General features: G+C 44.4%; 1 protein-coding gene across 1 annotated transcript in view; it reads right to left on the bottom strand.

Annotated features, from left to right (window-relative positions):
- Positions 1–900: 900 nt before the first annotated feature.
- The window catches only part of LOC109885337 (transducin-like enhancer protein 4), a 110,478-nt gene continuing 85,956 nt past the window's right edge, over positions 901–25,422 (bottom strand). The window contains exons 14-20 of the mRNA XM_031816507.1: positions 14,444–14,520; positions 14,086–14,335; positions 8,032–8,279; positions 6,694–6,841; positions 6,462–6,612; positions 4,563–4,639; positions 901–4,320 (exon numbers count right to left, since the gene is read on the bottom strand). Of these exons, the coding sequence (XP_031672367.1) occupies positions 4,213–4,320; positions 4,563–4,639; positions 6,462–6,612; positions 6,694–6,841; positions 8,032–8,279; positions 14,086–14,335; positions 14,444–14,520 (1,059 nt within the window). The 3' untranslated portion in view covers positions 901–4,212. The remainder of the gene's footprint in view (positions 4,321–4,562; positions 4,640–6,461; positions 6,613–6,693; positions 6,842–8,031; positions 8,280–14,085; positions 14,336–14,443; positions 14,521–25,422) is intronic.

The raw sequence follows: 25,422 nt of genomic DNA, 5'->3' as shown, positions 1-25,422 counted from the left end.
AGTTCTATCTTGACGGAAGATGTTATAGTTGGGTATGGAAATCTCTGAATTTTTGGTGGCCTTCCTGAGCCAGGATTCAGACACAGCAAGGACATCAGGGTTAGCAGAGTGTGCTAAAGCAGTGAGTAAGACAAACTTAGGGAGGAGGCTTCTGATGTTGACATGCATGAAACCAAGGCTTTTTCGATCACAGAAGTCAACAATGGGGATAGCTGAGCTGACTACACTGACTGTGCTAGTAGCAGACTCCACTATGCTGACAGGCTGGCTAACAGCCTGCTGCCTGGCCTGCACCCTATCTCATTGTGGAGCTAGAGGAGTTAGAGCCCTGTCTATGTTGGTAGATAAGATGAGAGCACCAGGCTTGGTCCTGTTTGTGGGTGAGTCCCAGAAAGAGGGCCAATTATCTACAAATTATATTTTTGGGGAGGGGCAGAAAACAGGTTTCAACCAGTGATTGAGTTGTGAGACTCTGCTGTAGAGCTCATCACTCCCCCTAACTAGGAGGGGGCCAGAGACACTTGGTTGCACTTGGTGATCTCTGACTGTTTTATCCTAACATCGTTGGTGCCAACGTGGATAACAATATGCCTATACTAGGTAGTTAAGCTTTCCCTTTGACAAGGACAGAGAGTGGTAGGTTGGTATGTAACTATACTGAGACAAAGCAGGTTTTGACAGCTCATCGCAAGCTTTTTCTTCGACCCAGGCCTAATCATACAAACCTGATTAAATTAACTTGTTTTGTTAAAGCAGGCTGAAGCAAAAACCTGCACAGCCATTAACTCGATTGTCCACCCCTGATTTATCCAATCTTAGGGGGATAGATTTAGTATCGAGGAACGTGGAGACCACTGAGAGAAAGGTGGGAGAAAAAAACAGCCACACAAAACATCTTTACCACAGAACATTTTAATAAATTCAGACATGGAAAAACTGACAAAAGGCATTTTGTATGAAAGAAATTAGCTTAACTAACAACAGGCAGTTTCTTTCCACTGTCGGACTTCTATGTTACACTAGTATCATCATGGACAATCTCTCTAATGACTGACAGATGTCAATCAGACAGATGCTCAACCAGATCAGCAGAAGCAGCGTTATAACATCTTTCTCAGGTCAATAAGTTCACCAGCTAACTGTCTTTCTCAGGTCAATAAGTTCATCAGCTAACTGTCTTTCTCAGGCCAATAAGTTCATCAGCTAACTATCTTTCTCAGGTCAATAAGTTCACCGGCTAACTGTCTTTCTCAGGTCAATAAGTTCACCAGCTAACTGTCTTTCTCAGGTCAATAAGTTCACCGGCTAACTGTCTTTCTCAGGTCAATAAGTTCACCAGCTAACTGTCTTTCTCAGGTCAATAAGTTCATCAGCTAACTGTCTTTCTCAGGTCAATAAGTTCATCGGTTAACTGTCTTTCCCAGGTCAATAAGTTCACCAGCTAACTGTCTTTCTCAGGTCAATAAGTTCATCGGCTAACTGTCTTTCTCAGGTCAATAAGTTCATCGGCTAACTGTCTTTCTCAGGTCAATAAGTTCATCGGCTAACTGTCTTTCTCAGGTCAATAAGTTCATCAGCTACCCGACTTTCTCAGGTCAATAAGTTCATCGGCTAACTGTCTTTCTCAGGTCAATAAGTTCATTGGCTAACTCTTTCTCAGGTCAATAAGTTCCTCGGCTAACTGTCTTTCTCAGGTCAATAAGTTCCTTGGCTAACTGTCTTTCTCAGGTCAATAAGTTCATCTGCTAACTGTCTTTCTCAGGTCAATAAGTTCCTTGGCTAACTGTCTTTTTCAGGTCAATAAGTTCATCTGCTAACTGTCTTTCTCAGGTCAATAAGTTCACCAGCTAACTGTCTTTCTCAGGTCAATAAGTTCATCTGCTAACTGTCTTTCTCAGGTCAATAAGTTCACCAGCTAACTGTCTTTCTCAGGTCAATAAGTTAATCAGCTTACTGTCTTTCTCAGGTCAATAAGTTCATCGGTTAACTGTCTTTCCCAGGTCAATAAGTTCACCAGCTAACTGTCTTTCTCAGGTCAATAAGTTCATCGGCTAACTGTCTTTCTCAGGTCAATAAGTTCATCGGCTAACTGTCTTTCTCAGGTCAATAAGTTCATCGGCTAACTGTCTTTCTCAGGTCAATAAGTTCATCAGCTACCCGACTTTCTCAGGTCAATAAGTTCATCGGCTAACTGTCTTTCTCAGGTCAATAAGTTCATTGGCTAACTCTTTCTCAGGTCAATAAGTTCCTCGGCTAACTGTCTTTCTCAGGTCAATAAGTTCCTTGGCTAACTGTCTTTCTCAGGTCAATAAGTTCATCTGCTAACTGTCTTTCTCAGGTCAATAAGTTCCTTGGCTAACTGTCTTTTTCAGGTCAATAAGTTCATTAGCTAACTGTCTTTCTCAGGTCAATAAGTTCATCGGCTAACTGTCTTTCTCAGGTCAATAAGTTCATTGGCTAACTCTTTCTCAGGTCAATAAGTTCACCAGCTAACTGTCTTTCTCAGGTCAATAAGTTCATCTGCTAACTGTCTTTCTCAGGTCAATAAGTTCACCAGCTAACTGTCTTTCTCAGGTCAATAAGTTAATCAGCTTACTGTCTTTCTCAGGTCAATAAGTTCATCGGTTAACTGTCTTTCCCAGGTCAATAAGTTCACCAGCTAACTGTCTTTCTCAGGTCAATAAGTTCATCGGCTAACTGTCTTTCTCAGGTCAATAAGTTCATCGGCTAACTGTCTTTCTCAGGTCAATAAGTTCATCGGCTAACTGTCTTTCTCAGGTCAATAAGTTCATCAGCTACCCGACTTTCTCAGGTCAATAAGTTCATCGGCTAACTGTCTTTCTCAGGTCAATAAGTTCATTGGCTAACTCTTTCTCAGGTCAATAAGTTCCTCGGCTAACTGTCTTTCTCAGGTCAATAAGTTCCTTGGCTAACTGTCTTTCTCAGGTCAATAAGTTCATCTGCTAACTGTCTTTCTCAGGTCAATAAGTTCCTTGGCTAACTGTCTTTTTCAGGTCAATAAGTTCATTAGCTAACTGTCTTTCTCAGGTCAATAAGTTCATCGGCTAACTGTCTTTCTCAGGTCAATAAGTTCATTGGCTAACTCTTTCTCAGGTCAATAAGTTCCTTGGCTAACTGTCTTTTTCAGGTCAATAAGTTCATTAGCTAACTGTCTTTCTCAGGTCAATAAGTTCCTTGGCTAACTGTCTTTTTCAGGTCAATAAGTTCATCTGCTAACTGTCTTTCTCAGGTCAATAAGTTCACCAGCTAACTGTCTTTCTCAGGTCAATAAGTTCATCTGCTAACTGTCTTTCTCAGGTCAATAAGTTCACCAGCTAACTGTCTTTCTCAGGTCAATAAGTTAATCAGCTTACTGTCTTTCTCAGGTCAATAAGTTCATCGGCTAACTGTGTTTAACATTCAGATAGGACTCTTTATTTGGAGTTGAGAATGTGATTGAACACCAAGCCTTAAAAAAGTATTTCAGTGTGAACTGAGGAATATACAGAACAAGTTATTTCAAGGCATTTCTGAAAGTTTACAAGCTGCCTCGACTGTCCTGTCTTAGGTAGTCTGACACTACTAGTCCAACCGCTCATTTGAAAGGCATTTTAGGGCCCGATTGAATCAGCCATGTCAGGAGAGCTATCAAATCCACAAGCGGTTCCAGGAAAACCTATCCTGGACGTTGCCAGTGGCTGCATGGAGTCACTAAGATCATTAAGTCATTAAGATAAATACCATGCAGCCTTGTTTACAAGTTCTGATGACAACCAGCAGTTTCTCCGGGTGTTGAGAAAAGCATCAGGAAAAATGTCATTTCCTGGTGTGATACAAGGGACGATATTTTGGCGTTTTGTCATATTTTATCATTCCAGAATGTCCCCTCTATCTGGACTCCTAGACGAGGCTTCATTCGTCTTCGTGGAAACAAGTGTTAGAAAAGTCATTTGGTTCGATAGAAAACAAAACAGTCAGAAGAAGAAAAGTCTCCAGTATTTGGTTCTGTTCTGTTCAGGCATTTTGATTGGTCCACATCCAGGTCAGGGGTTAGAGGTGAGGGGTGCAGTACGGAATCCATATCAGTCCTGGGGTGGGGGCACTGGGGGGAGAGGATGGTGTACGGAATCCATATTAGGAAGTTGTCCGTTTTCAGGCAAAACTACATCACAGGACAGACAAAATACCCTCGGACAAGTCAATGTCAGGGGTCTAGTAGATGACCTCATAGACGGTGGCCTTCTTGTCTCCAGAGCCAGTCACAATGTACTTGTCATCCCCAGAGATGTCACAGCTTAGCACTGAGGATGACTCCTTAGACTGGAGGGAGAGGGGGTAGGAGATAGAGAAGGGGACAGAGAGAGAGAGGGAGGAGGAGAGAGAGGGGGAGGATGGAGGGAGAGAGAGGGGGAGGAGGGAGAGAGAGAGAATGGGAGGATAGAAGGAGAGAAGCAAAACCACATGATTGTCAAAAAGAAAATGGCAGAAAAACTCCTTTGTATCAGAACTGAAGTCAGTCAGCCATACAACTGTCAGTCATACAACCAGTGTGAACTATTCACCTGGAATATGCTGGCTCCGTAAGGGGTTCTCCATGCGTTCAGCAGGTTGTCTTTCCCGGTACTCACAAACCATTTACCTGCAGAGAGAGAGATCATACACCATTTACCTACAGAGAGAGATGAGACTATCACAAACCATTTACCTACAGAGAGAGATGAGACCATCCCAAACCATTTACCTACAGAGAGAGATGAGACTATCACAAACCATTTACCTACAGAGAGAGATGAGACCATCACAAACCATTTACCTACAGAGAGAGATGAGACTATCACAAACCATTTACCTACAGAGAGAGATGAGACTATCACAAACCATTTACCTACAGAGAGAGATGAGACCATCACAAACCATTTACCTACAGAGAGAGATGAGACCATCACAAACCATTTACCTACAGAGAGAGATGAGACTATCACAAACCATTTACCTACAGAGAGAGATGAGACTATCACAAACCATTTACCTACAGAGAGAGATGAGACTATCACAAACCATTTACCTACAGAGACCATCACAATCAGGAATCAGCAATACGTCAAACACAATACTTTTTTATGACAATAGGTCAAACACAATATGTTTCTATCTTAGAAACGTATTGCCATAGAAATGTATTGTGTTTGATGTATTGCCATAGAAATGTATTGTGTTTGATGTATTGCCATAGAAACGTATTGTGTTTGATGTATTGCCATAGAAATGTATTGTGTTTGACATATTGCCTTAAAAAGTATTGTGTTTGATGTATTGCCATAGAAACGTATTGTGTTTGATGTATTGCCATAGAAACATATTGTGTTTGATGTATTGCCATAGAAACGTATTGTGTTTGACATATTGCCTTAAAAAGTATTGTGTTTGATGTATTGCCTTAGAAACGTATTGCCACGATACATCAAACATAACACGTTTCTATGGCAATACATCAAATACAATACGTTTCTATGGCAATACATCAAACACAATACGTTTCTAAAGCAATACATCAAACACAATACGTTTCTATGGCAATAGGTCAAACACAATACGTTTCTATGGCAATAGGTCAAACACAATACATTTCTATGGCAATAGGTCAAACACAATACGTTTCTATGGCAATAGGTAAAACACAATATGTTTCTATGGCAATAGGTCAAACACAATACGTTTCTGGCAAGAAACACGCTGTTGAATAGAGACTAAACAGACGAATAGATAGACAGATATGCAGACAGCTAGATAGCCAGGCAGGCAGACAGTCAGACAGGCAGGCAGGCAGCCAGTCAGACAGCAGGCAGACCGTCAGGCAGCCAGTCAGACAGCCAGCCGGCCAGCCAGCCAGACAGACAGCCAGACAGCAGGCAGCCAGGCAGCCAGTCAGACAGCAGGGAGCCAGTCAGACAGACAGTCAGACAGCCAGGCAGTCAGACAGCAGGCAGCCAGGCAGCCAGTCAGCCAGCAGCCAGGCAGCCAGTCAGACAGCAGGCAGTCAGGGAGCCAGTCAGACAGCCAGACAGTCAGACAGCCAGGCAGTCAGACAGCAGGCAGCCAGGCAGCCAGTCAGCCAGACAGTCAGCCAGTCAGACAGACAGACAGACAGACTGGCAGCCAGCCAGTCAGCCAGGCAGTCAGACAGACAGACTGGCAGCCAGATAGTCAGACAACAGCCAGACAGACAGTCAGACAGCAAGCAGCCAGGCAGCCAGTCAGACAGCAGCCAGACAGCCAGTCAGCCAGTCAGACAGACAGTCATACAGACAGTCAGACTGGCAGACAGATAGTCAGACAACAGCCAGACAGCCAGTCAGACAGCAAGCAGCCAGTCAGACAGCCAGCCAGGCAGCCAGCCAGCCAGTCAGACAGCAGCCAGCCAGGCAGCCAGTCAGACAGCAGACAGCCAGGCCTGTACGTACCACAGTGAGCAAACCTGAGGGAGAGGACACAGCTCTCATGGAGATGTAGCTGGTATTTCTCTGGCTTGGTGACGTGGAGCACCTCTACATGACTGTTCTCCATCCCTACAGCTAACCACTCCCCTGTAGGACAGTACCCTAGAGAGAAGATCTGGAGGACACACAACACACGCATTACAAAACAGGAAGTGTGTGTGAAAGTGTTGGGGAGTCAGGGGGACTGTGTGTGTACCTGTGAGGTGAAGTCGTGCTGACGTAGCTGCCGTCCCTCCCTCAGGTCCCAGGAGCGTACGGTGTTGTCCAGACCTCCTGTCCACAGCTTGGTCCCATCGTGAGAGATATCTATACAGCTAGCCCCGTCCGTATGGCCTTGGAACTGCCTACACACACAGTAAAACACAATAATGACACAACACACAATAACACAAGAACACACAATGACACAAGAACACACAATGACACAAGAACACACAACAACACACAACACACAATAACACAACACACAATAACACACAGTAGCACATCAGTACTGAAAAAACACAATCAATATGGAAGTAACATAACATACACAAAAGTCAAGAAGCACCCGTTGTTTAGGTTTAGGTTGGTCAACACCAGACCCTAGCTGACCAGTGTCTGGTTGTTTAGGTCGGTCAACACCAGTCCCTAGCTGACCAGTGTCTGGTTGTTTAGGTCGGTCAACACCAGACCCTAGCTGACCAGTGTCTGGTTGTTTAGGTCGGTCAAATCCAGTCCCTAGCTGACCAGTGTCTGGTTGTTTAGGTCGGTCAACACCAGTCCCTAGCTGACCAGTGTCTGGTTGTTTAGGTCGGTCAAATCCAGACCCTAGCTGACCAGTGTCTGGTTGTTTAGGTCGGTCAACACCAGTCCCTAGCTGACCAGTGTCTGGTTGTTTAGGTCGGTCAACACCAGACCCTAGCTGACCAGTGTCTGGTTGTTTAGGTCGGTCAACACCAGTCCCTAGCTGACCAGTGTCTGGTTGTTTAGGTCGGTCAACTCCAGACCCTACCTGACCAGTGTCTGGTTGTTTAGGTCGGTCAACACCAGTCCCTAGCTGACCAGTGTCTGGTTGTTTAGGTCCGTCAACACCAGACCCTAGCTGACCAGTGTCTGGTTGTTTAGGTCGGTCAACTCCAGACCCTACCTGACCAGTGTCTGGTTGTTTAGGTCGGTCAACACCAGTCCCTAGCTGACCAGTGTCTGGTTGTTTAGGTCCGTCAACACCAGACCCTAGCTGACCAGTGTCTGGTTGTTTAGGTCGGTCAACACCAGTCCCTAGCTGACCAGTGTCTGGTTGTTTAGGTCCGTCAACACCAGTCTCTACTTGATCAGTGTCTGGTTGTTTAGGTCGGTCAACACCAGTCCCTAGCTGACCAGTGTCTGGTTGTTTAGGTCGGTCAACACGAGTCCCTAGCTGACCAGTGTCTGGTTGTTTAGGTCGGTCAACTCCAGACCCTAACTGACCAGTGTCTGATTGTTTAGGTCGGTCAACACCAGTCCCTAGCTGACCAGTGTCTAGTTGTTTAGGTCAGTCAACACCAGACCCTACCTGACCAGTGTCTGGTTGTGGAGGTCCCAGACGGCGATGTTCCCGTCGCTGCAGCAGGAGAAGCAGACCTTGGCATCGGGGGAGATGGCGAGGGCGTAGCAGGCCGGGGCGGAAGACGTTAGCTCTGCCTTGATACGCGGGGTGGGTGAGGCTAGGTCCCAGATTGAAAGTGTGGAAGCCTCGCCTCCTATGATCAGAGTCCGCCCGTCATGCAGCAGCCGGCATGAACGGATGTAGTTGTCTCTGTTCTGATAGACGCACATAGGCATGTATACACAAACACACACAAACACACACAAAGAGGGTTATTGTTACTCGCGTTCAGATACACACAAGCATATACTATATATTGCTACTATCATAAACACAACAGGAAGTCCTATATATATCTAGTAAACACAACAGGATGCCCTATATATAGCAACTATCATAAACGCAACAGGACGCCCTATATATAGCTACTATCTTAAACACAACAGGATGTCCTATATATAGCAACTAAACACAACAGGAAGTCCTATATATAGCTACTATCATAAACACAACAGGATGTCCTATCCCTCAAACAAACATGGTCCAAGCACACCGAGACAGTCGTGAAGAGGGCACGACATAATCTTTTTCCCCTCGGGAGACTGAAAAGATTTGGCATGGGTCCTCAGATCCTCAAAAGGTTCAACAGCTGCACCATCGAGAGCATCCTCACTGGTTGCACCACTGCCTGGAATGGCAACTGCTGGCCTCTGACCGCAAGGCACTACAGAGGGTAGTGTGTACGGCCCAGTACATCACTGGGGCCAACCTTCCTGCCATTCAGGACCTCTATACCAGGCGGTGTCAGAGGAAGGCCCTAAAAATTGTCAAAGACTCCAGCCACCCAGTCATAGACTGTCCTCTCTGTTACCGCACGGCAAGCGGTACCTGAGCACCAAGTCTAGGTTCAAGAGGCTTCTAAACAGCTTCTACCCCCAAGCCATAAGACTCTTGAACACCTAATTAAATGGCTACCCAGACTATTTGCACCCCCCCCCCCTCTTTACACCGCTTGTTGTCATCTATGTATAGTCACTTTAATAACTCTACCTACATGTACATACTACCTCAACTAACCGGTGTCCCCACACATTGACTCTGTATCGGTACCCCCCTGTAGATAGTCTCACTATTGTTATTGTGGGGCGGCAGCGTAGCCTAGTAACCAAAAGGTTGCAAGATCAAATCCCTGAGCTGACGAGGTACAAATCTGTCGTTCTGCCCCTGAACAAGGCAGTTAACCCATTGTTCCTAGGCCGTCATTGAAAATAAGAATCTGTCCTTAACTGACTTGCCTAGTTAAATAAAGGTTAAATAAAGGTTAAATAAAGGTAACACATGTCACTGCTGCTGTTTAGTTACTTTTATCTCTTTATCTCTTGTTGTCTGTATTTCTTTGAACTGCATTAAGGGCTTGTAAGCATTTCACTGTGAGGTCTACTACACCTGTTGTATTCAGCATTTCACTGTAAGGTCTACTACACCTGTTGTATTCAGCATTTCACTGTGAGGTCTATTACACCTGTTGTATTCAGCATTTCACTGTGAGGTCTACTACACCTGTTGTATTCAGCATTTCACTGTGAGGTCTACTACACCTGTTGTATTCAGCATTTCACTGTGAGGTCTACTACACCTGTTGTATTCAGCATTTCACTGTGAGGTCTACTACACCTGTTGTATTCAGCATTTCACTGTGAGGTCTACTACACCTGTTGTATTCAGCATTTCACTGTGAGGTCTACTACACCTGTTGTATTCAGCATTTCACTGTAAGGTCTACTACACCTGTTGTATTCAGCATTTCACTGTAAGGTCTACTACACCTGTTGTATTCAGCATTTCACTGTAAGGTCTACTATACCTGTTGTATTCAGCATTTCACCGTGAGGACTACTACACCTGTTGTATTCAGCATTTCACGGTAAGGTCTACTACACCTGTAATATTCAGCATTTCACTGTGATGTCTACTACACCTGTTGTATTCAGCATTTCACTGTAAGGTATACTACACCTGTTGTATTCAGCATTTCACTGTGAGGTCTACTACACCTGTTGTATTCAGCATTTCACTGTAAGGTATACTACACCTGTTGTATTAGGAATTTCACTGTAAGGTCTACTACACCTGTTGTATTCAGCATTTCACTGTAAGGTCTACTACACCTGTTGTATTCAGCATTTCACTGTAAGGTCTAGTACACCTGTTGTATTCAGCATTTCACTGTAAGGTCTACTACACCTGTTGTATTCAGCATTTCACTGTAAGGTCTACTACACCTGTTGTATTCAGCATTTCACTGTAAGGTCTACTACACCTGTTGTATTCAGCATTTCACTGTAAGGTCTACTACACCTGTTGTATTCAGCATTTCACTGTAAGGTCTACTACACCTGTTGTATTCAGCATTTCACTGTGAGGTCTACTACACCTGTTGTATTCAGCATTTCACTGTGAGGTCTACTACATCTGTTGTATTCAGCATTTCACTGTAAGGTATACTACACCTGTTGTATTCAGCATTTCACTGTAAGGTCTACTACATCTGTTGTATTCAGCATTTCACTGTAAGGTATACTACACCTGTTGTATTCAGCATTTCACTGTGAGGTCTACTACACCTGTTGTATTCAGCATTTCACAGTAAGGTCTACTACACCTGTTGTATTCAGCATTTCACTGTGAGGTCTACTACACCTGTTGTATTCAGCATTTCACTGTGAGGTCTACTACATCTGTTGTATTCAGCATTTCACTGTAAGGTCTACTACACCTGTTGTATTCAGCATTTCACTGTAAGGTCTATTCAGCATTTCACTGTAAGGTCTATTCAGCATTTCACTGTAAGGTCTACTACACCTGTTGTATTCAGCATTTCACTGTAAGGTCTACTACACCTGTTGTATTCAGCATTTCACTGTAAGGTCTATTCAGCATTTCACTGTAAGGTCTATTCAGCATTTCACTGTAAGGTCTATTCAGCATTTCACTGTAAGGTCTATTCAGCATTTCACTGTAAGGTCTATTCAGCATTTCACTGTAAGGTCTACTACACCTGTTGTATTCAGCATTTCACTGTAAGGTCTATTCAGCATTTCACTGTAAGGTCTATTCAGCATTTCACTGTAAGGTCTATTCAGCATTTCACTGTAAGGTCTATTCAGCATTTCACTGTAAGGTCTATTCAGCATTTCACTGTAAGGTCTACTATACCTGTTGTATTCAGCATTTCACTGTAAGGTCTACTACACCTGTTGTATTCAGCATTTCACTGTAAGGTCTAGTACACCTGTTGTATTCAGCATTTCACTGTAAGGTCTACTACACCTGTTGTATTCAGCATTTCACTGTAAGGTCTACTACACCTGTTGTATTCAGCATTTCACTGTAAGGTCTACTACACCTGTTGTATTCAGCATTTCACTGTAAGGTCTACTACACCTGTTGTATTCAGCATTTCACTGTGAGGTCTACTACACCTGTTGTATTCAGCATTTCACTGTGAGGTCTACTACATCTGTTGTATTCAGCATTTCACTGTAAGGTATACTACACCTGTTGTATTCAGCATTTCACTGTAAGGTCTACTACATCTGTTGTATTCAGCATTTCACTGTAAGGTATACTACACCTGTTGTATTCAGCATTTCACTGTGAGGTCTACTACACCTGTTGTATTCAGCATTTCACAGTAAGGTCTACTACACCTGTTGTATTCAGCATTTCACTGTGAGGTCTACTACACCTGTTGTATTCAGCATTTCACTGTGAGGTCTACTACATCTGTTGTATTCAGCATTTCACTGTAAGGTCTACTACACCTGTTGTATTCAGCATTTCACTGTAAGGTCTATTCAGCATTTCACTGTAAGGTCTATTCAGCATTTCACTGTAAGGTCTACTACACCTGTTGTATTCAGCATTTCACTGTAAGGTCTACTACACCTGTTGTATTCAGCATTTCACTGTAAGGTCTATTCAGCATTTCACTGTAAGGTCTATTCAGCATTTCACTGTAAGGTCTATTCAGCATTTCACTGTAAGGTCTATTCAGCATTTCACTGTAAGGTCTATTCAGCATTTCACTGTAAGGTCTACTACACCTGTTGTATTCAGCATTTCACTGTAAGGTCTATTCAGCATTTCACTGTAAGGTCTATTCAGCATTTCACTGTAAGGTCTATTCAGCATTTCACTGTAAGGTCTATTCAGCATTTCACTGTAAGGTCTATTCAGCATTTCACTGTAAGGTCTACTATACCTGTTGTATTCAGCATTTCACTGTAAGGTCTACTACACCTGTTGTATTCAGCATTTCACTGTAAGGTCTAGTACACCTGTTGTATTCAGCATTTCACTGTAAGGTCTACTACACCTGTTGTATTCAGCATTTCACTGTAAGGTCTACTACACCTGTTGTATTCAGCATTTCACTGTAAGGTCTACTACACCTGTTGTATTCAGCATTTCACTGTAAGGTCTACTACACCTGTTGTATTCAGCATTTCACTGTAAGGTCTACTACACCTGTTGTATTCAGCATTTCACTGTAAGGTCTACTACACCTGTTGTATTCAGCATTTCACTGTGAGGTCTACTACACCTGTTGTATTCAGCATTTCACTGTGAGGTCTACTACACCTGTTGTATTCAGCATTTCACTGTAAGGTCTACTACACCTGTTGTATTCAGCATTTCACTGTAAGGTCTACTACACCTGTTGTATTCAGCATTTCACTATAAGGTCTAGTACACCTGTTGTATTCAGCATTTCACTGTAAGGTCTACTACACCTGTTGTATTCAGCATTTCACTGTGAGGTCTACTACACCTGTTGTATTCAGCATTTCACTGTGAGGTCTACTACACCTGTTGTATTCAGCATTACACTGTAATATTCGGCACATGTGACTGATGTAATTTGATTTGATTTGATTTACATAGCTACTATCATAAACACAACAGGAGACATGCGTTATTTGGTGGGCCAACACACACACCCTGGACAAATCATTTAGAGGAAGCACTTAACTAAGATGTAACGCAACACACACAACACACTCAATCACCAGACAGTCCTCTCTACCTCCCGCTCTACCTCTCTCTCTACCTCCCGCTCTACCTCTCTCTCTACCTCCCGCTCTACCTCTCTCTCTACCTCCCTCTCTACCTCTCTCTACCTCCCGCTCTACCTCTCTCTCTACCTCCCGCTCTACCTCTCTCTCTACCTCCCACTCTACCTCTCTCTCTACCTCCCTCTCGACCTCCCTCTCGACCTCCCTCTCTACCTCTCTCTACCTCCCTCTACCTCTCTCTCCACCTCTCTCCACCTCTCTCTAACTCTCTCTACCTCCCTCTACCTCTCTCTCGACCTCCCTCTCTCCTCCCTCGACCACCCTCTCGACCTCCCTCTACCTCTCTCTCCACCTCTCTCTACCTCTCTCTACCTCCCTCTACCTCTCTCTCCACCTCTCTCTACCTCTCTCTACCTCCCTCTACCTCTCTCTCGACCTCTCTCGACCTCCCTCTCTCCTCCCTCGACCACCCTCTCGACCTCCCTCTCTAACTCTGTCTCTACCTCACTCTCTACCTCTGTCTCTACCTCTCTCTACCTCCCTCTCTACCTCCCTCTCTACCTCCCTCCCTTCTCTCTCGACATCCCTCTCTACTCTCTCAACCTCCCTCTCTCGACCTCCCTCTCTCGACCACCCTCTCTTCTCTACAGACCTCCCTCTCTTCTCTCTTGACCTCCCTCTCGACCTTCCTCCCTCAATCTCTTTTTAGTTTTAAAGCTTAGTTCGATTAATTTTTCATTGCTAATGGTCTTATGTTCAAACAATAACAAAATCAATAGTAATAAATTAATTGTTTAATTTAAATTTATTCTCGACTATCTAGTTATCAAAGATTATATTAAAAAAGTAAATAGATTGGAAAAGATAATGGAGACCCCCAGCCCCCCAGGCAGCCCGCACCAAGATTTAAATGGCAGAAAAACTTCCTGTATAGTATTCTCACCAGACAGTCTAGTTGTGACACAGGGCTCTTGCTGCCGGGCTGGCTGATGTCCCAGATCTTGACACAGCCCTTCCCTCCTGTGTAGACGTGTCTGGTTGGGTTGGATATAGTGACGGCACACACCACCTCGCCGTGGCTCAGTGTGTTGATCTGACGGGCGTGCCGGGGAATCCCCGGGCCTATCAGGGCATCCGGAGGGAACGGTACCGGCTGCATCTGGCCCTCAGTACTCACGTGGAAGGAATAGGCTCTTAGAGGAGGAGGAGAGGTGATGAAGAGGAGAGTTTATTTATATTCTGGAGAATCTATCTAGAGAATCTATTATTCAAAAGCATCCACATGAAAAAGGGAGACGTACGGTTTTCCTCCAGGAATGCCAGAGAGGTTGGGGGGAAGACCAGGGACCCTCATGTGGTGGTGGGGGTCAAAACCAACCTGGAGGATGGAGAACAGAAGAGAGATTCATTTATTATCTCTTTTAAGGAAATCATTCAAGCATCTTGTACCCTTCAAACCAAAATGCAGTTTAAATGATGCACTTTTATGTGGCTTTCAATTGATATTGTTCAAACGTTGCCCCTTGATGTGATGAGATGGCGGCTGTAGCCTGGCGGTTATGAGTGTCGGGCAAGTAACCGAATGGTCGCTGGTTCGAATCCTAGAGCAGACTAGGCGAAAAATATGCCGATGTGCCCTTGAGCAAGGCACCTACCACTTATTGCTCCTGTAAGTCACTAGATATGAGCGTCTGCTAAATTACCAAAATGTACTCCTGAACAATTCTGCTATTTTTGCTATTGTTGTTGCTGATCTTAACCTTTTTTGTACATAACATCTCCCTCATCGTTTCCTATGACCAAAAACGGCTTCTGGACATCGGAAAAGCTAATACTAACCTCGTAATATCCTATGTTTCTCTGGGTTGAGGTCAGGGCTCTGTGCAGGCCAGTCAAGTTCTTCCATACCGATCTTGAGAAACCATTTCTGTATGGACCTCGCTTTTTGCACGGGGGCATTGTCATGCTGAAACAGGAAAGGGCCTTCCCCAAACTGTTGCCAAAAGTTGGAAAAACAGAATTGTATGCGGTACATTTAAGATTTCCCTTCACTGGAACTAAGGGGCATTGCTGAAATCATGAAAAACAGCCCCATACCATTATTCATCCTCCACCTAACTTTACAGTTGACACTATGCATTAAGGCAGGTAGCGTTCTCCTGGCATCGGCCAAACCCAGATTTGTCCGTTGGACTGCCAGATAGTGAAGCGTGATTCATCACTCCAGAGAACATGTTTTCACTTCAATAGCGGTGAGTTTTACACCACTCCAGCCGACGCTTGGCATTGATCATGGTGATCTTAGGCTTGTGTGAAGCTGCTCGGCCATGGAAACCCATTTCAGAAAGCCCCAGACAAACAGTTATTGTGATGAAGTTGCTTCCAGAAACAGTTTGGAACTCGGTAGTGGGTGTTGCAACTGAAGACAGACGATTTTTATGCGCTACGTACTTGGCGGCTGAGCCGTTGTTGCTCCTAGACGGTTCCACTTCACAATAACAGCAATTACAGTTGACTGGGGCAAGTGCTGTACACCTGTCAGCAAATAGCCGAATCCACTCATTTGAAGGGATGTCCGCATACTTTTGTGTATATAGTATTGTTACAGGCTTTGGATTTTCAATTTATGTTTTGATGGTTGGACTTTAGCACGAAGGAGGCACCAATTGGTGTTTCACCTGTGCTGGCCCAGGTGATATTTAAGAGTGGCTGGCCCAGGTGTTATTTAAGAGTGGCTGGCCCAGGTGATATTTAAGTGTGGCTGGCCCAGGTGATATTTAAGAGTGGCTGGCCCATGTGATATTTAAGAGTGGCTGGCCCAGGTGATATTTAAGAGTGGCTGAACCAGGTGATATTTAAGAGTGTCTGGCCCAGGTCATATTTAAGAGTTTCTGACCCAGGTGATATTTAAAGAGTGGCTGGCCCTGGTGTTATTTAAGAGTGTCTGACCCAGGTCATATTTAAGAGTGTCTGGCCCAGGTCATATTTCAGAGTGGCTGGCCCAGGTCATATTTAAGAGTGGCTGGCCCAGGTCATATTTAAGAGTGGCTGGCCAAGGTCATATTTAAGAGTGGCTGGCCAAGTGCTCCAGTTGTCTTGGTAGATGTGGAGGGTGAACACCTTTAGTTGGCCCAGGTGATATTTAAGAGTGTCTGGCCCAGGTGATATTTAAGAGTGGCTGACCCAGGTGATATTTAAGAGTGGCTGGCCCAGGTGATATTTAAGAGTGGCTGGTCCAGGTGATATTTAAGAGTGGCTGGCCCAGTGCTCCAGTTGTCTTGGTAGATGTGGAGGGTGAACACCTTTGGTTGGCCCAGGTGATATTTAAGAGTGGCTGGTCCAGGTGATATTTAAGAGTGGCTGGCCCAGTGCTCCAGTTGTCTTGGTAGATGTGGAGGGTGAACACCTTTGGTTGGCCCAGGTGATATTTAAGAGTGGCTGGTCCAGGTGATATTTAAGAGTGTCTGGCCCAGGTGATATTTAAAGAGTGTCTGGCCCAGTGTTATTTAAGAGTGTCTGGCCCAGGTGATATTTAAGAATGTCTGGCCCAGGTGATATTTAAAGAGTGGCTGGACCAGGTGATATTTAAAGAGTGGCTGGTCCAGGTTATATTTAAAGAGTGTCTGGCCCAGGTGATATTTAAGAGTGTCTGGCCCAGGTGATATTTAAGAGTGGCTGGACCAGTGTTATTTAAGAGTGTCTGACCCAGGTGATATTTAAGAGTGGCTGGCCCAGGTGTTATTTAAGAGTGTCTGGCCCAGGTGATATTTAAAGAGTGGCTGGCCCAGGTGAAATTTAAGAGTGGCTGAACCAGGTGATATTTAAGAGTGTCTGGCCCAGGTCATATTTAAGAGTGTCTGGCCCAGGTGATATTTAAAGAGTGGCTGGTCCAGGTTATATTTAAAGAGTGTCTGGCCCAGGTGATATTTAAGAGTGTCTGGCCCAGGTGATATTTAAGAGTGGCTGGCCCAGGTGTTATTTAAGAGTGTCTGGCCCAGGTGATATTTAAAGAGTGGCTGGCCCAGGTGAAATTTAAGAGTGGCTGAACCAGGTGATATTTAAGAGTGTCTGGCCCAGGTCATATTTAAGAGTGTCTGACCCAGGTGATATTTAAAGAGTGGCTGGTCCAGGTGATATTTAAAGAGTGGCTGGCCCAGGTGATATTTAAGAGCTGCTGGCCCAGGTGATATTTAAGAGTGGCTGGTCCACGTGTTATTTAAGAGTGGCTGACCCAGGTAATATTTAAGAGTGGCTGACCCAGGTGATATTTAATAGTGGCTGGCCCAGGTGATATTTAAGAGTGGCTGGCCCAGGTGATATTTAAGAGTGGCTGGCCCAGGTGATATTTAAGAGTGGCTGGCCCAGGTGTTATTTAAGAGTGTCTGGCCCAGGTGATATTTAAGAATGTCTGGCCCAGGTGATATTTAAAGAGTGGCTGGTCCAGGTGATATTTAATAGTGGCTGGCCCATGTGATATTTAAGAGTGGCTGGCCCAGGTGATATTTAAGAGTGGCTGAACCAGGTGATATTTAAGAGTGTCTGGCCCAGGTCATACTTAAGAGTTTCTGACCCAGGTGATATTTAAAGAGTGGCTGGACCAGGTGATATTTAAAGAGTGGCTGGCCCTGGTGTTATTTAAGAGTGTCTGGCCCAGGTCATATTTAAGAGTGGCTGGCCCAGGTCATATTTAAGAGTGGCTGGCCAAGTGCTCCAGTTGTCTTGGTAGATGTGGAGGGTGAACACCTTTAGTTGGCCCAGGTGATATTTAAGAGTGGCTGGCCCAGGTGATACTTAAGAGTGGCTGGCCCAGGTGATATTTAAGAGTGGCTGGTCCAGGTGATATTTAAGAGTGGCTGGCCCAGTGCTCCAGTTGTCTTGGTAGATGTGGAGGGTGAACACCTTTGGTTGGCCCAGGTGATATTTAAGAGTGTCTGGCCCAGGTGATATTTAAAGAGTGGCTGGTCCAGGTTATATTTAAAGAGTGTCTGGCCCAGGTGATATTTAAGAGTGTCTGGCCCAGGTGATATTTAAGAGTGGCTGGCCCAGGTGATATTTAAGAGTGGCTGGCCCAGGTGATATTTAAGAGTGGCTGGCCCAGGTGATATTTAAGAGTGTCTGGCCCAGGTGATATTTAAAGAGTGGCTGGCCCAGGTGATATTTAAGTGTGGCTGAACCAGGTGATATTTAAGAGTGTCTGGCCCAGGTCATATTTAAGAGTTTCTGACCCAGGTGATATTTAAAGAGTGGCTGGACCAGGTGATATTTAAAGAGTGGCTGGCCCTGGTGTTATTTAAGAGTGTCTGGCCCAGGTCATATTTAAGAGTGTCTGACCCAGGTCATATTTAAGAGTGGCTGGCCCAGGTCATATTTAAGAGTGGCTGGCCAAGTGCTCAACTTGTCTTGGTAGATGTGGAGGGTGAACACCTTTAGTTGGACCAGGTGATATTTAAGAGTGGCTGGCCCAGGTGATATTTAAGAGTGTCTGGCCCAGGTGATATTTAAGAGTGGCTGACCCAGGTGATATTTAAGAGTGGCTGACCCAGGTGATATTTAAGAGTGGCTGGCCCAGGTGATATTTAAGAGTGGCTGGTCCAGGTGTTATTTAAGGGTGGCTGACCCAGGTGATATTTAAGAGTGGCTGACCCAGGTGATATTTAAGAGTGGCTGGCCCAAGTGATATTTAAGAGTGGCTGGCCCAGGTGATATTTAAGAGTGGCTGGTCCAGGTGATATTTAAGAGTGGCTGGTCCAGGTGATATTTAAGAGTGGGTGGCCCAGGTGATATTTAAGAGTGGCTGGTCCAGGTGATATTTAAGAGTGGCTGGTCCAGGTGATATTTAAAGAGTGGCTGGTCCAGGTGATATTTAAAGAGTGGCTGGCCCAGGTGATATTTAAGAGCTGCTGGCCCAGGTGATATTTAAGAGTGGCTGGTCCACGTGTTATTTAAGAGTGGCTGACCCAGGTAATATTTAAGAGTGGCTGACCCAGGTGATATTTAATAGTGGCTGGCCCAGGTGATATTTAATAGTGGCTGGCCCAGGTGATATTTAAGAGTGGCTGGCCCAGGTGATATTTAAAAGTGTCTGGCCCAGTGCTCCAGTTGTCTTGGTAGATGTGGAGGGTTAACACCTTTAGTTGGCCCAGGTGATATTTAAGAGTGGCTGGCCCTGGTGTTATTTAAGAGTGTCTGGCCCAGGTGATATTTAAGAGTGGCTGGCCCAGGTGTTATTTAAGAGTGTCTGGCCCAGGTGATATTTAAGAGTGGCTGAACCAGGTGATATTTAAGAGTGTCTGGCCCAGGTCATATTTAAGAGTGTCTGACCCAGGAGATATTTAAAGAGTGGCTGGACCAGGTGATATTTAAAGAGTGGCTGGCCCTGGTGTTATTTAAGAGTGTCTGGTCCAGGTGATATTTAAAGAGTGGCTGGCCCAGGTGATATTTAAGAGCTGCTGGCCCAGGTGATATTTAAGAGTGGCTGGTCCACGTGTTATTTAAGAGTGGCTGACCCAGGTAATATTTAAGAGTGGCTGACCCAGGTGATATTTAAGAGTGGCTGGCCCAGGTGATATTTAAGAGTGGCTGGCCCAGGTGATATTTAAGAGTGGCTGGTCCAGGTGATATTTAAGAGTGGCTGACCCAGGTGTTATTTAAGAGTGTCTGGCCCAGGTGATATTTAAGAGTGTCTGGCCCAGGTCATATTTAAGAGTGTCTGACCCAGGTGATATTTAAAGAGTGGCTGGTCCAGGTGATATTTAAAGAGTGGCTGGCCCAGGTGATATTTAAGAGCTGCTGGCCCAGGTGATATTTAAGAGTGGCTGGTCCACGTGTTATTTAAGAGTGGCTGACCCAGGTAATATTTAAGAGTGGCTGACCCAGGTGATATTTAATAGTGGCTGGCCCAGGTGATATTTAATAGTGGCTGGCCCAGGTGATATTTAAGAGTGGCTGGCCCAGGTGATATTTAAAAGTGTCTGGCCCAGTGCTCCAGTTGTCTTGGTAGATGTGGAGGGTTAACACCTTTAGTTGGCCCAGGTGATATTTAAGAGTGGCTGGCCCTGGTGTTATTTAAGAGTGTCTGGCCCAGGTGATATTTAAGAGTGGCTGGCCCAGGTGTTATTTAAGAGTGTCTGGCCCAGGTGATATTTAAGAGTGTCTGACCCAGGTGATATTTAAAGAGTGGCTGGACCAGGTGATATTTAAAGAGTGGCTGACCCAGGTGATATTTAAGAGTGTCTGGCCCAGGTCATATTTAAGAGTGTCTGGCCCAGGTCATATTTAAGAGTGTCTGACCCAGGTGATATTTATAAGTGGCTGGCCCAGGTGATATTTAAGAGTGGCTGGCCCAGTGCTCCAGTTGTCTTGGTAGATGTGGAGGGTTAACACCTTTAGTTGGCACTCCCCATTTTGATTTCTAGACAAGCAGTCCTTTATACGATTTGGTTTTGCTCCACCTTTTTGGTTTGCTTCCTGTCTTTACGTTTGGTGTTGGGTTTCTTCTGGTTTGCCTCTTCTTGGGCTCTCATGGTGGCTGTCCTTTAGATACCAGTTGTTGTTGCTAGTCATCTTTCAGTGGACACCCCCATGAGTGTCTTTCAGTGGACACCCCCATGAGTGTCTTTCAGTGGACACCCCCATGAGTGCCTTTATATGGACACAGCCATGAGTGTCTTTCAGTGGACACCCCCATGAGTGTCTTTCAGTGTGCACCCCCATGAGTGTCTCTCAGTGGGCACCCCCATGAGCGTCTTTCAGAACCCCTCCTAAAACACCACCTGTTTCGCTTTGGTTGTTGTCAGTGACTCTTTTTTCGTTCCCCTTCTGTTTGAGCGACATTTTGTTTTCTTGCTGGGGAACGTAATGTGAGAGAAAATGTTATTATCTGAAGACATAGCCTTGTCTGGCCCAGGTGATATTTAAGAGTGGCTGACCCAGGTGATATTTAAGAGTGGCTGACCCAGGTGATATTTAATAGTGGCTGGCCCAGGTGATATTTAAGAGTGGCTGGTCCAGGTGATATTTAAAGAGTGGCTGGCCCAGGTAATATTTAAGAGTGGCTGGCCCAGGTGATATTTAAGAGTGGCTGGTCCAGGTGATATTTAAGAGTGGCTGGTCCAGGTGATATTTAAGAGTGGCTGGCCCAGTGCTCCAGTTGTCTTGGTAGATGTGGAGGGTGAACACCTTTAGTTGGCCCAGGTGATATTTAAGAGTGGCTGGTCCAGGTGATATTTAAGAGTGTCTGGCCCAGTGCTCCAGTTGTCTTGGTAGATGTGGAGGGTTAACACCTTTAGTTGGCCCAGGTCGCTCAAATTTTGTTTTCTTGCTGGGGAACGTAATGTGAGAGAAAATGTTATTATCTGAAGACATAGCCTTGAATTTTACACAGTGTGCATCTTCTCTCACTATCCTTGTTCGTGATGGTGACTGTGACCTCCTCAGACCAATTGGCACAACGCCCAGAATATGTTCTGGAAGTTAAGATAGGAGACATTGCTGAGCTCGCAAGATAACAGCCGGGCACCTGCAGGAACCAACCCTATGAACCATGCCTGCGTAGCCAGCCACCTGCAGGAACCAACCCTGTCTACCATGCCTGCGTAGCCAGCCACCTGCAGGAACCAACCCTGTCAACAATGCCTGTGTCATGATATTGGCCTGGGGGTAGGTTTATGACAGTCATAAATACCTCTTCCCCCCTTTTTCCTCTCTCTACCCTACTGATGTGACATTTGCAAACCCCTTGGTTAACATAGAGATTCTGGCAACATCAGAAGGTGGGGGGAAATTAACTATATTCTGGAAAATCCGACGAATTGAACATATGCGGTGGTACTTAATAAATATGATGTCGGATCGGTTGTCATCTGAGACATTCTCATCGATGCTAGGATGACATAAACTCTACAGTGGAAAGTCTACACATCAGAGTTATCGTATTCACATGGAATTGTTCAATTTAAATGTTTGAATATAAAATGATTGGTGAAGAGATGAAAAGTAATTTTAGCTTCCAAATGAGAGATTTGGGTTTTCATAAGGTTAGGGCTCTGCTCAATCAGTGGCCCGCCCCTGTGAAGAGACATGGGTTATACAACTTTTCAAACACACCCTTCTTGCTCCACTATATAAAGCCTTGACGACAATGTAACCTCCTGTTCCGAGGATGTGAGGACGACGGTCCATACGTTAAAAGGACCAACATGTCAACTACAGAACTAAGCCAACCTCAGCGTGTTGCTTGGTTGTGAATGGTATGAACTATGAACTCTTATTCACTAACCGTTATTAGCCGTTGTGTTAGCAACAGCAGCTGCAAACGTGGGCTAGTTAAGAACAGACAGAATATCCCATCTACCACACAACGACATTACTACAACGTATCTAATTGACCACCAGAGACATTCTTCAAAGGACTCGGTTTGGCAACACGGCCTTCCATCTACCACCAACCTACCGCAGCGCCGCTCAGAGTAAATATTTATTGCATTTTCCTTTTCCAAATGGGCGTTAATTTAGAATTCATAAAATACTGTATTTAAGATAGCACAGCTTCTCCCTGTGTCCCTCAGTCTTCCCGCTCTTTCACTCAAACCAAGCCCCTTTTCTTTTGTGTAACCAGCTGTCAGAATCTGTTCCGTCCCCTAGGGACGTTTTCCTTTATGACGTCATCAGTAATCAAGTTATGATTCATTCTGTGTATATGTGATTCTGTGTGATTAGTTAGGTATTTAGTCAATAAATAATTAAACCCAATTTTGTATTGCTGATTCAACTTCTTTGCCAGGGTTCGTGAAGATAACCAAGAATTTACAACTTTCAGATGAGACTGAATTAAGGTGACGATTAATATTGACTGCTATTGATGTAAAATATTACTAGGTCTTTGAGAGTTTATTCGGAAGATAGCAGGTCTATAAATATTATTTTGTGGTGCCCCTGACTCTCTAGTTAATTACATTTACATGATTAGCTCAATCAGGTCATATTAATTATGGAGAAAGGATTTTATAGAATAGCATGTCATATCACTTAATCCGGCATAGCCAAAGACACGACTCCTGTGTAGCCAGCCACCTGCAGGAACCAAACCCTGTCAACCATGACTGCGTAGCCAGCCACCTGCAGGAACCAACCCTGTCAATCTGTTGATGGAATTTATAGGTTTAAATGAATGACTAGAATATTCCACCCTGAAGCTATATAATTGTATGAAATTGATTAGAATCTTAAAATTATAATAAATTATGTGTGTAGTTTTAGTCATGATGTGTGTAGTTTTAGTCTGAATTAGGGTAAAACAATATAACTGTAACAATGTCTATTATACAGTAGTATCTTAAAAACAGACCGTCTGAGCAAGATTCGGTGCCGACCTTGGCTGGGGGCCACTGAGAGTACTTCCCAGGGTCTACCTATCTTGAGGGAGGACGGGGAGTGATTGCCCTCATCTTTGTCGGCTGGGTAGCAGGACAGTGTGTGCGTAGGGTAGCCTAGTGGTTGGAGTGTTTAACCTTTATTTAACCAGGCAAGTCAGTTAAGAACAAATTCTTATTTTCAGTGACGGCCTAGGAACAGTGGGTTAACTGCCTGTTCAGGGGCAGAACGACAGATTTGTACCTTGTCAGCTCGGGGATTTGAACTTAAACCCACTGTTCCTAGACTGTCATTGAAAATAAGAATTTGTTCTTAACTGACTTGCCTGGTTAAATAAACAACATGTATGTGCGTAAGACGCCAGTATAAAATGATTTTGTACAACTAACCAGGACTCTCGTGAATAAACCTTATTGACTATTTTAGCCTCCGTCTGTTTCATTTCAACCAGTATCTTACAAATTCTGGGGGGGGTCAGTGTAATATAACAGGAAGGAAGAGACTGCACTGGCGGGGCAGTTGACCGACCTTTCAGTTGACCGACTGTTAGTCTACACCTGTTGTTTACCAAGCATTTCACTGTTAGTCCACACCTGTTGTTTACCAAGCATTTCACTGTTAGTCTACACCTGTTGTTTACCAAGCATTACACTGTTAGTCTACACCTGTTGTTTACGGAGCATTTCACTGTTAGTCCACACCTGTTGTTTACCAAGCATTTCACTGTTAGTCTACACCTGTTGTTTACCAAGCATTTCACTGTTAGTCTACACCTGTTGTTTACCAAGCATTACACTGTTAGTCTACACCTGTTGTTTACGGAGCATTTCACTGTTAGTCCACACCTGTTGTTTACCAAGCATTTCACTGTTAGTCTACACCTGTTGTTTACCAAGCATTTCACTGTTAGTCTACACCTGTTGTTTACCAAGCATTACACTGTTAGTCTACACCTGTTGTTTACCAAGCATTTTCACTGTGAGTCTACACCTGTTGTTGTTAGTCCACACCTGTTGTTTACCAAGCATTTCACTGTGAGTCTACACCTGTTGTTGTTAGTCCACACCTGTTGTTTATCAAGCATTTCACTGTTCGTCTACACCTGTTGTTTACCAAGCATTACACTGTTAGTCTACACCTGTTGTTTACCAAGCATTACACTGTTAGTCTACACCTGTTGTTTATGGAGCATTTCACTGTTAGTCCACACCTGTTGTTTAAGGAGCATTTCACTGTTAGTCTACACCTGTTGTTTATCAAGCATTTCACTGTTCGTCTACACCTGTTGTTTACCAAGCATTACACTGTTAGTCTACACCTGTTGTTTATGGCGCATTTCACTGTTAGTCTACACCTGTTGTTTACCAAGCATTACACTGTTCGTCTACACCTGTTGTTTACCAAGCATTACACTGTTAGTCTACACCTGTTGTTTACCAAGCATTACACTGTTAGTCTACACCTGTTGTTTACGGAGCATTACACTGTTAGTCTACACCTGTTGTTTAACAAGCATTACACTGTTAGTCTACACCTGTTGTTTACGGAGCATTTCACTGTTAGTCCACACCTGTTGTTTACCAAGCATTTCACTGTTAGTCTACACCTGTTGTTTACCAAGCATTACACTGTTAGTCTACACCTGTTGTTTATGGCGCATTTCACTGTTAGTCTACACCTGTTGTTTACCAAGCATTACACTGTTAGTCTACACCTGTTGTTTACCAAGCATTACACTGTTAGTCTACACCTGTTGTTTATGGAGCATTTCACTGTTAGTCCACACCTGTTGTTTAAGGAGCATTTCACTGTTAGTCTACACCTGTTGTTTATCAAGCATTTCACTGTTCGTCTACACCTGTTGTTTACCAAGCATTACACTGTTCGTCTACACCTGTTGTTTAAGGAG

The sequence above is a fragment of the Oncorhynchus kisutch genome, linkage group LG3 (genome assembly GCF_002021735.2).
Source record: "Oncorhynchus kisutch isolate 150728-3 linkage group LG3, Okis_V2, whole genome shotgun sequence".
Classification (NCBI taxonomy): Eukaryota; Metazoa; Chordata; class Actinopteri; order Salmoniformes; family Salmonidae; genus Oncorhynchus; species Oncorhynchus kisutch.
This window is presented reverse-complemented; position numbering and strand designations above follow the sequence as displayed.